Source organism: Merops nubicus, unplaced genomic scaffold, assembly GCF_000691845.1.
Source record: "Merops nubicus isolate BGI_N331 unplaced genomic scaffold, ASM69184v1 scaffold21812, whole genome shotgun sequence".
NCBI classification, from domain to species: domain Eukaryota; kingdom Metazoa; phylum Chordata; class Aves; order Coraciiformes; family Meropidae; genus Merops; species Merops nubicus.
The window spans coordinates 1-11784 of NW_008591849.1; the positions used below are offsets into that span (position 1 = coordinate 1).

At 42.8% G+C, this 11784-nt stretch overlaps 1 protein-coding gene across 1 annotated transcript; it reads left to right on the top strand.

Annotated features, from left to right (window-relative positions):
• Positions 1-5446: 5446 nt before the first annotated feature.
• DACT2 (dishevelled-binding antagonist of beta-catenin 2) lies at positions 5447-11774 on the top strand (the record flags this gene model as incomplete). The annotated part of the gene is made up of 3 exons (XM_008934990.1): positions 5447-5579; positions 7083-7370; positions 10471-11774. Coding segments are annotated over 3 exons (1725 nt in total), but the record flags the coding sequence as incomplete, so codon positions are not given.
• Positions 11775-11784: the final 10 nt, after the last annotated feature.

Consider the following 11784-nt stretch of genomic DNA (forward strand, 5'->3'; position numbering starts at 1 on the left):
GTCGATACAGGGCTCCGTGCCAGGAGCAGCGCCGGGCAGAAGTTCTTACCCGGCACTGCCCATTCATGGGAGCCGAGGAGTAGGAGATGATTAACTTCAGTGATACACGAACTATCACGCCTGTGAGCGCTCACCCCTTAACTGCAGTAGCCTTTTGAATCAAAGGAGTCTTTGGATCAAAAGACACACGGAGTGACTCTGAGCGTGTGCCCCCGCGCAGTCGGGTGCTGGTGGGAGTCAGTCTGCCAGGAAGGGGTTCGTGGGCCACGAGTACTTTGTTCTTGCCACGGATCGAATGATCAAAAGAGAAGAATAACTGAATGCCAAGCCTTGGATTTGGAGTGTTTAAGCAGCCGCTTGCACGTTTGTTTGTTTTTTTTTTGTGAAAGAAAAAATTGTTCTGAATTGCGACTGAAATGAGTTTCATAGGTGAGACAACAATCAAAGGGTAAAGGGCTTTAATCTCTACTACAGGCAATTACACGCTTCAGTAAGCTCAGACTTAATTCAGAGCGTTTTCCCTTCCTGTACTCGTGCAAGGCTTGGTCGTCAGTTATCAATCAGGTGTGAAAACAGCCTGGTTATTCGCTCCTTGTAGGCAGCTTTATCAGGCCACATCTTTAAATAAAATTGGCTTTCCTTTAGGGAAACCTAGCCACCACAGGTGAAAACAGTGGGGGGTGTATCTTGATGAAAGTAAGAAATGCGGGACCAGTGGACTGCCAACTGCTTGATTACCTGTCATTGACAATTTTAACTAATGGCTCTACTTGATTTACTTTATTTCTTTTTTTTTTTTTTTTTGGTAAGTAAATGATGGAATTGAAGGCATTTATTGCCTGTCTGGGACCACTGGGTTAACAGACATACCCAATGACCTCTGACCATAGTGACTGTTGTTTTTTCATTACAGCTGTTGTACTTTACTTATTTGTTCATATATATTTTTCAAATAAAATATGAAAATAGAAAAGGAGCTTTCTGACCTTTACAACATTGCAGGGCTTTCCAAAGACATGGGAGAAACTTGACATTCAAATGGAAGGAAAAATGGCCTTAAATTGCTGCCCTGACAAACACAAGAGTCAAGAGTATGAGCATAACTCAACACACCACCAGAGAGGGACAGATTTCACCAGTAGGTGCCAGTGCAATTATGGGAAACCGGTCTCCTGGGGGTGAGGTGTTCATTAAGCTTAAGGGGGATGAGTCTATATACATCTGGGGGCAGATTCTTCAGAAAAAAAAAAAAAAATGCAGTTATGCAAATACTTTAAGTGTGATACAAAGCTCTTCCAAGTGACCCGTGGCTATTGGAATCTTTTCAGACTGGTGTACCTGGTACCTTTATTGTTTTTTTCCCCTGCAAACTCCAGGCGTATATTTGAGTAGAAGTGCGTAACTCAAAGCAGCTTAATAACAAAGCAATCCTGGTTAAAAACAGTCTTTTAATAGTCCTGTTTTAAGTACTCTACAGATCCTAGAAACTCGTCAGCCACAGGCTGAAAACTGTTTCTTGGTGACTCATGAGCAGTTTCTCAAAACCCTTGAAAATTCTGTTTGTGATCACAGGAAATTAAGTTAACACTAAAACCAACAGCAAAAAGCACAGCATTGCTCAGGGAGTGTTTGTTGTGTCTTCATTGTTGTTCTTGGCCCATGGATGATAAAGTATGTGATCAGTGCTGTATAAGCTTTGAGACTGAGAAACTCATTAACAATGTAAATGTAGCTTTGTCTTGTAGTGTATCTTCATCCAAGTTTCAAGCAGAGCTGTAGCCCTGGGCCTCAGCATGGTTATGGCTTAATTCCTAAGTGTTTGGTCCTTGTAAAGTAAACTAGGGAAGCTGTATCAGCTGGAGCTGGCTCATGGCATCTCTGCAATGGAAACAAGGCAGGTGGAGTCAAGCCAGGCATCCCCTATGATGATAAGGTGAGAAACAGAGGAGCTGGGCAGTACCCTTAAGGGAACAAGTACAAGAGCAGAGCTATCAAATGCAGTATGCCAGTCTCTTGGCCAGCAGCAGGTACCAGGGACAGCCAGCAGCTGGCCTGTCCAGCAGTCTGCTGTAGGCACCAGGCTTTCTGCTGCCCCTAGCAGTCTTGTCCATCTTTTGCCCCAGGCAGTGGCTCTTTTTGGTGGCCAGGGGATCTTCGAGAAGCTGCAAATTATTACAGTGCAGGCAGGTTCAACTCTCTCTAGCAGAAGAGAAGCAGAGTTAAGTGATGCCATCTTACTGGAAGCTATCTCAAAGGTGCTAAACTAGTCTCTTGGCCAGACTATGTCATGGTGACATAGAGGAAAAAGAAGAGGTGCAAATTCAGGCTAATAGAAAGATAGAAATCTATGACACTTTCACTGTCAGAGTAGATGGATATCTACAGCTGCAGCATCCAGTATTTTCTCAGCTGTTTCCTCAGAGTACATATTTATAAAAATTAATTGATTTGATTTTAATCCAGTGATTTTGTTTTGCAAGCTTTCAGATGGCTTATGAGATAAAAATGTGAGAAGGGACACATTATACTGAAAAAAAAAAAAAAATCCCAACTTGGTGCTCTGTATTAGAACAGTTTTCCCCTTCAGACAGTCTTAAATAAGACTTTTTTTTTTTTTCCCCTTTCTAAAATGGGGATTTTTTTTCTTTTTTAAACATTAGACCAACTTAATGTTTTCTCAACTGAGAGGAGGAGGTGCTTCCAGAGGGAATTCACCTCACCCTAGAATAAGAGTCTGGTATAGATGAGATTTAATTTTCTTCTGAAGCTGGCTGCTTTGCACCATCAGTTACAAGAAAAACCCAAAGGTGAATAGGTTTTAGAAGTGCAAAACTGGATAAAATTAATGCTGTCTTTTGTCCATTGCAAAATACAATTGGATTAATGAAATCATCCTGTACCTAATATACAACCGACAAATGTCAACCCCCTCCTTTTAATTGACGAGATTAAGAGTTGAGAACAGTCAAGTATGACCAGTGATGCCTTGATTTGGGATGCCAATTTATGCTGACTTAAAGGAACCTGCTTATGAGAGTGTTGTTCCTTCTGAAAAAAAAAAAAATAGTAGGATGCCTATATCCCAGGTCTGGCTCCCAAAAATCGTAGGCCACTCGTAGTACAAGTTGATTTGGAAAGTCTAGTCCTGCATTGTGCAGTGTACAGAAGCCTTCACAGCTGCATTGCCCAAAGCAAACAGATGGTTTCACCTGCAAGGTTTTGTCTCATGTAAAATTCATGTTGTGAATTGAGAAAGAGCGTGTTTAGGGTTGATTGTTTTGGGTGCTGCTTAGCGTGGGTATTAGAGCAATAACAACCTCAAGCAAATACCCAGGAAAACCCATCCTCATCCAAACGGTTTGAGGAATACTTCCTGTCTTAGAGTGCAGAAGGAGTTAAGTGATAGATCAAAGCTATGAAGTCTGCTGGTAACATAAAAAAACTGATGGTGTCAGAGATCATATAAAAGGGTTAAAAATGATGATGTAAATCATGTGTGTTGGTTAAAATACTGTGAAAGCGCAGACAGAACCTGGAGGTATAATAAATAATCTTTGAATACCTGAGAGCCTTGTGGCCTCTCTTGTCATTAATCAGAAACCACAGACTGAGGGATTGGCTGGCAAAACATTAATCATTAAGCAATTAATTCCAGCCGTGAAAACAAAACTTTGTGATTTCCTGAGTAGGTGGGATTGATGGAGGCATGGCTTGGTTTTGCTTTTTGACCATGAACAAAATAAAGAAGTACTCAGGAGGCCATACATTCATCATTCAGATGGGACAGAAAATATCCTTTATTGTCCAGTTCTTCACTTCCCTTTTGTTTATATGAAACAGGAAGAGGGAAAATAGCCACAGGTTTTCCTAGGAAGCAGTAATGAACCTCTTGAGGTTAAACCTTTCTAGATGTGTGACACTAACAAAAAGGAGCTTTATTTCTTGTGTCTTAGAGTTCCTCCTGTTCTCTGTAAAAGCACGCTGGAAATTCTCCTCAGCAGCTTCACCAGCTGCAACAGTTGTCTTGTGAGACTCAAAACATCTGCCTTTTTTCTCTTTTCCTTGAATCCCAGTTTCTAATCATTTACCAATTACCTTAGGATCTTACCTTTCCTTGCTTTTAGTATTTATATTATTATTATATTAGTATTTATATTATTATTTAGTATTATGGAGAAAGCTAAAAATGCAGATATTAAAAGCAGAATAATCTGAACACAAGGAAAGTGGAGTCAAAACTGTGTATATACTGCTTTTGATTTTCTGCATGTCATTTATTTTTGCAGATAGTTCGAGGGACCTAGATTATATTTTTTTCATGTTTGGGGTTGCAAATGCGGCTAGAACTGCCACTTGTTTTCTTTTAAGTCTGAAACATACATAGTAAGAAGATACTTAGTCATGTTTTTCTCACAATTTCTGAGCTGAAAGCTGACCCCTCAAGGGCTGTGAGCACAACTTTACAACCAACGTCAAGAGACCACCTTTCTGTAAAGTCCTGTGGGAGGGATGGTGAGGCTGTGATATAATTAGAAGCTGCCTAAATGGTGAGTGGGTCTCAATAATTTGCCAAGTGCCATGCGAGAAGTTTGTGACAGAAACCAACTGTGGTTCTTTGGCTGGTACCTAACGCCTGGCCATCTGCCTCACCAAGCTGATGGAATAAATCCTGGGGGAGCAACTGGGGGAGCTGTTACCTCGGATCAGTCTGGTCAGTGATTGCCATAGGCAGAGGTCCTTTTGCTGGCTTCAGAAAGGTTATTCACAAGTTTAGGACACCATTTATTTTCGATATGGTCACTTTCACAGCAGTAGTCGGATGCTTCTTCCTCCTTTCATAAAACGTTTGGAAATACTAGCCACAAGACATGCAAGGAAAGCCTTCAGCAGAACAGGTGTCACAATTTGTGCCATGTACCCTTTCAGCTGTAAAGATGTCATCAAATCGAGGGTGTATCCTGTCTCTAGGTTGCATAGCAATAAGACACCTTTACGTACAGCGTGTTCCTCTCTTCAGGCAGCATCATAGAGTTCATGCAGACAGTCTGCAACACTTCTCTCTCCCTCTCCTCAGAGGCAGTGTGTGGCAAAATGCAGTGTGTGTATTAATAGCTTAATCAGTTAAAAGATTGCCATCCTCGTTAGAGGATGTTCCTGCCATAACAAAAACCCCAAAGGTTAAAATAAGTAACATACTTGGTATGAAAACTTTTGAGGACGTGTTCAGCCGGACAGAAGACAATATATACTAGGAAACAGAATGTTTTGTACTTGTGCATTATGTCAGTCTCCTACAGAGAGCCAATGCTACAGTCCCTAGCTAAGCAACACACTCCATGAGAGCAGAATCTGTCCGGCACAGATGGCCTGAATTCACATGTTACCACTGAGATTCTAACTGTGATTATTCTTCATTTCCTCCCTCTTCCCTTCACTTGTGAATTAGTCTCGTTTGAGGAGACAGGATGTCGGCTTGAAAAGCCACCTGGATCAGCTAGACCAGAGAATAAGTGAGCTGAAATTGGACGTCAGTAAGACCTCCAGTGAATACTTGGATAGTGACAGCAGACCCAGCTCAGGTAATGTGCACTCGGTCATTTATTCCCAGGGGTGCCATGATAAGAGAACTGAAGAGTGTCCATCTGCTAAGCAAACTCTGTATTGTTTGGTCAGAAACAGTGCCCTGTGCCTGAGGTGCAGAGCAGTCATCTGGCACAGAGCACACTCACAGAGCTGGTGGGAGTTTTCCTGCAAAGTTGATTTAGTTGGAAAATGCTTATTCACACAAACAATATTTTTTCTGGTTTTGGTTGGTTTGGGGGGAGTTGGTTTTTTTTGTTGTTGTTTTTGTTTTGTTTTTGTTTTTTTAATGGGCATTTTAGCCACAACTGAAAGAAAGAGGAGATAGATTTACTATGCAATTATCTTAACATTAGCTTGATGAACATTGCCAAAGTGGCTAGAGTACTTACCAACAGTGAAGGAGACCAACATCCATATCATTGCTCTGCTTGTATCTGAGGAGGGTCCTGAACATCACTAAGGCTTTGAAGATTGCCACCACTGCAGTGCTCTGGCCAAATGAATGTCTGATCATTTGTGTAAAAATGAAACGGCTCTATTGAAAGACACTGAGAAGAACCACCCCAGCAGTTTGCTGACTAAAGCTCTCATGGGCAGAAGTAGATTTGAGTTTCAGGTTTCTGATCTGATCCATATAGAGAGCTGTGCTGAAGACTTTTATAACGTGGATGTTTGTTAAAACCAGTTTCTGTTACCTACTCTGGGACAATGGGAATACTTTTTAATCAGAATTTAGAAAAGCCTCAAGTCTTCAGTGAGGCAAGCAAGGACATTTATTTTTTTTTTTGCATTACACAGATTTGCAGCCTGGTACTTAGAGTTGGTATAAAAAGTGCAAGTTTCTGTTGAGTGTTTAAGTTCAGGAGTTGTGTGCTTAGGCACATACACGTGGTTCCAAGGGAACAGGTTCCTTTTCTGGTTCCTTTTCTGCTGGCTTTCCATAGGATAGGAGTTTTTATTATTTCTCTCTGAATTTATGCAGAGCCTTTTTAATACTTCCATAATTAATTGGCAGTGATCACAAAGATAGCCTCCCTTTTCTCCCTTAGACATTCCAGCTATCATAGACTTGGCAGCTATGATCACAGGCTAATGTTACTCTACTTTCCCATCCAAGCTGTGCTTGTGTGCACCTAGCACAAGTTACAACAGCATAAGACAGCCCTATTTTACACCAGTTGCATAATAGTCCCCAAGAGTGTTCTCCAGTGAAGAACTGGGCGTGATGGTGCTGCACTTCACCCCATCCCACCCTCAGAGCTAAGCATGCATATGCGTGCCAAGCTGGTTCAGGGCCTAAGTAAATATGCAGAAGCCCAATAAAAAGTGGCTGAACTAAGAGTATACCGCTGCTAAAGTTATCCAAAGACATTACCTTAAATTTAGGCCTGTGGCACATGGCAAATGAGGGTTGGTTTTATTATCTGCATTTTTCTTCTACAGGTTATGTTTAGTTACTGTAAATAAGAAATATCTTCCTATTTATTTTTACTCTGCAGGCTTCTACGACCTGAGCGATGGTGGTTCTTGCTCACTCTCCAATTCTTGCACCTCAGTGTACAGTGAATCCATCTCCTCCTCCCACACTAGTCCCTTGCCTGGCTCTCAACACCCTAAGGCAAGGCTCAGTGTGTTTGACTACCGACCCAAGTCTGCAGATGAAACTACAGTGCACACCACCAGCCTCCAACAGCCCGGGGCCTGTGTCAGCGATGGGTGTGGGACTGCAGGCAGCACAGACACTGCTGGGGCTCCTGCCAGGCCCCGACCCAGGCCAGTTTCCACAGGTAATCAACTGCAGGACTGAATATTCACTCAGGAGAAGGGCAGAGTCCTGTTGTTACTTTTAGGACCCAACGTGTAATCCATCTATAGCACTCGTTTTCAATACACAAAATGAGAATTAACTGAATCCACGGAGTCAAATCTTTTATTGTCCAGCGTTCACTTGTTATATACTTCTAAACAATAACAAATATGAGGACGTATGCATTGAGAAATGGGGAAATATTTAAGTGCATGAGATAAAATTACAAAGAATGTTGAGATACTTTTTTAGTTTACCTACTTAAGAAATCAGAAAAATTGTAGTACTTGAAGTGCCTTGTGTGAAGGTGCAGGGACGTATGAAAAATAGGAAATTAATTCAAAGTTAGAAATGATGCATTTTACTGAGGTAGATTTTTACAGAAATCTATGGGGGGAGAGAGAGACACACTTCCAGACCTAGTGCCTGTTTTCTCAATCTGTTGTAAAATTAGTTTGATAATACTTAGTTGTACCTTGCCCTATTTATTCAAATCAATGTGGACTCAAATGATACTTTTTTTTTATAAGTTAATATGTACAGTCGGGAATAACAGAAACCAAAAGTTAACTGACTACCTAGGAACCAGTCACGAGCCTAATAGTGGATCAACCATGAATTTGCATCATACCTTTAGAAAAAATTGACAAGTCCATTAATATTCAAAATCTCTTGTTTACTCATCTGTGAAGTGACATTGTGTGACTTCTTATTTTGGGTCCTTCCATGGCCTCAGAGCAACCGTGTGTTAGTGCAGTTCCTCTTCCATTATAAAAACAGTGAAGCCATAGGGAACATAATTTAAAGTACCATGTCACTCTGGAGACATTGCCAACAGTTTTTTGACTTGAGCTCACCCCTGGCATGCTTGGAGCAGAAGCAAAGACTACCTGTTCTGCACCTGTCTGTGCAGACACACCTGAAGTAGTGGTGGTAAACTATAAAGTAAAAGCAAAGTCTTCCCAGGGGCTGGGGATGGACCTGAGCTGAATGATCCTTGGCTTCCATGTGCAGATTACAGATTTCGTATTCTATCAGAAGCCTTACTGCTTTGCAGCATTTTGCTAAGACCCATGGGGCTTTATGGGGTTTTTTTGGATATGGAGATAGGTTAGCAGAAAAAGAGATAGCTGTTGTTAAGTTGGGGTGCAGGAGTGATGCTACAGACATCCTGCAGCCCTCCTTCCCTTTTCTACCACCAATTCCCTTCTTTCTAACTGCAACCTCTTCCTTCAGTGTGAGAAACAATAGTAGGGTAGTAGTGGATGTAGGCGTGAAGAAACAATTCTTGCAAAGTTGACCACGTTGCAGGAGGTGAAGCAAGATGTTACTTCAGAAAAGCATCATTTGGAGAGAAGAAATGTCTCTTTTCTTCTCCTTAGCTTGTCCCTACTGGTAACTGCAGGTACAAATTGCCTTTTCTTTCAGTGGTGAACAGAAAGCTTGCTGAGACACCACAAGCACAGCATTCTTTTGACACCTTCCTGCTTTGTTTGCACAAGAGAGCACCACTGCAGACACAATTTCCTAAGGAATTTTCATTATGAACAGCTGTTGCTTGAGAAGTCATTATCCCAACCTTTCCTGTAGCAGTTCTGTAAGTGCCTTAGGTAGGACACTGCAGACAACAACAAATTTTTGAAGTCTTTAAAAAGCTTCCTATCACAGGACAGAAGTAGTCACTGTAAGTGAAATACGTGTTTGGATTTGATGGTTGAGTTTCCTGGTGGCATTAAGCAGCCAGGAAATCAGTTAGCTGAGGCTCTGTTGGCACTGAAGTCTGCACTGTTGTACAGGGAGATCCAAGGCAACTGCCAATGGTTGTGGTACTCTGGGTACCAGAGGTAACACAGCACTGTGGTGCTCTGTCAGATGGCTTGTCTGGATGGAACAGTCTTGCTTCACCCAAGAACACAGCCTGTCCTCCCAGTGCACAGGAGAGGCTCCTGAGAGGAAGGTGCAGCAGTCAAGTGTAACCTTGACTGTACTCCAAAATTTGAGAGAGATGAATTGGTGGCCATAAATGCCATCTTCAGGGACTGAACCTCCCACCTGCCTGACTAGTTACCCTTAGTTTTTTTTTTTTTTTTTTTTTTCAAAAAAAAAACTTTGCCTTTTAAAAAACCCAATTTTATAGCTTTTAATAAAACCTCAGATTATTTCTTTCTGGAATTAAATGCTCTAAGAAGCTACTTACTTGAGGAAGCCATGAGACTGGTGATGTTCTCAGATGAAATGAGGAAACCAGTTAGGACATTTCATTTGGTTTGGGATTAAGGAAAAGTAGAATCATGTCACTCTCTGACCTGTGTGACACTTGAGTCTTAACAGCGTTGAGTGCTTCTGTTTACTAATGTCATAGTGAAGCAAAAAGCAAAGGAAGAAACAACTACAGCTTACAGCATTTAAGAGGTTAAGAAACACTAAAACTCTCTGCTTAAATCCACTTACAACAGCTGGTTGAGTACTATAGATTTTTCCAAGACCTGATAGAAAAGGGATGGAAGAAAAGCTGGAATTCAAATTTAACTACTTAAAAAAAAAATACCATTGACTCTGTATGCTGGACATTTCAGGAATTTCTGAGTTACAATCACATATCCAGAGGAAGTCTGTATCTTATCCTGGGGGGAAAGTATTCAGAAACTATCTCTTGGAAAATTTCACATGACATTCAGCTTCAGGCTTTCTGGTTGTTGGATTCACTTTTTATCTCTGCTAAGAAATAAAAGTAATCCCTTATTTTTGCTTATTTGGTTGGGTTCCTATTGGTCTGTGACACTCAACTTTTTTTGTATGCACAGATTTACTTTCATCCAAGTAGTACTCTTTAAATTTCCTGCAAAAGCATGAGTTTTATTACTGGTATTAAAAGGCATTCTAATCTTTGTTATGCTCAGGTGAATAAAAACTTCGAAGTAATTCAGTGATCTTGGAGGATTGAAACTATTTTTTTCATTCATGCTACTGATCTTAGTAAAAGTTATCACATGCCTCTGAAATGGCACTTTTAGCATAAGCCCCTCTGAATGTAATTGTCTGTGATTTGATTAGGTTATTTATTTTCATTCACTGTGTAGGTGACTTGGAAAGACTCGTCCCAGCAGACACTAGATTTCAGAAGGAGACAGATCCCAAATCCATGTTGCCTCTGTGCCATGCCCGAGACACGCGCTTGCTCAGCATGGACCCCAAGTTCCAGAATGACTTAGTCTCCAAGAATGGCGTCGATGTGTATCCTTACCCAAGCCCCCTTCATGCCGTGGCTTTACAGAGTCCCCTTTTCTCCCTGGTGGGCACATCCCCAGAAGCAGACCTCCAGGCTCCTCCCAGCAAACCCATGCCTAGTGTGACAGATCCCATCTTGATTAGGACTAGGCCAACCACTGAGGCCAGGCCAGGGGGGTACATCAATAAATTACTGCAGCTGACGAGATGCAAAGGGAACAATCGGGCCGATGCCAGCGAGTGGGTTTCAACAAAGAGCCAGCCAGCCACAATGCACCAGAGACTCATTATATCCCCCAGCGCCGGCGGAGTGAAAATTAACAGCAGCAGTAGCCAGCTGGAAAAACAAGTGAGTTCTCTGGAAAGTAACAAAGCTGAAAGGAAGCTGCAGAGAGAGGTGCCGGAGGGGGAATGTGCCAAGCAGCAGGAGACAGTTCGCTGTGTGAATGAAGAGCAGCCGTCCACTCGGCCTGACACAGAGCCATCAGCTGTGAATAGTTTTTATCCTGCCAAGTCAGCAGCAAGGGGCTCTCCTCTGGCAGAAGCAAAGGAAAGCAGCGTGGAGCACAGTTCATCCTGCTCACAGCTGTGCCAGGAAGACTCCAGCTTGGACATCTGGACCACTAAAGCCATCCCACCCAAAAAGCTGCCCCTCAAAAGGTGTGGCAATGCCAAATTGGCTAATGCTGGCGGTCACGAGCGAGGGGCACGAAGTGAGTTTGTTCACGCTCAGTTCGTCCCTGCAGAATCCCATCAAGTGCGGGTCAAGTTTGCCAGCTCCAAAACAAAGGCAGTGAAGATAAAGAGGAGGAACAGTGAAAAGGCACTGCGGCCTGGGAAGCAAGCCTTTTGCATGGACAAGGCAAGAAGCTCCCATGTGGCGGCCAGGCTGCCTGCTGAGTGGAATCAGCCCCAAAGACCCCACGAACCGAAGAGCCTCGTGCGGAGACCTTCGTATTCTGGTGATGTGACTGGCAGGTCGTGCTCGGAGTCCAGCCTGTTCCCCGGGCAGGTCGGGCTTCCCGCGGTGCCGTCCAGGCCGGAGCTCTACAGAGCCTCCGCCGGCGCTCTGTGTCCCCTCGAAGCAGCGTGCGTAGACTCGGCCAACAAGAAGAAGCAGCGCAGGTGGCAGTCCACGGTGGAGATCTCTGCCAAGGCCCAGGCCG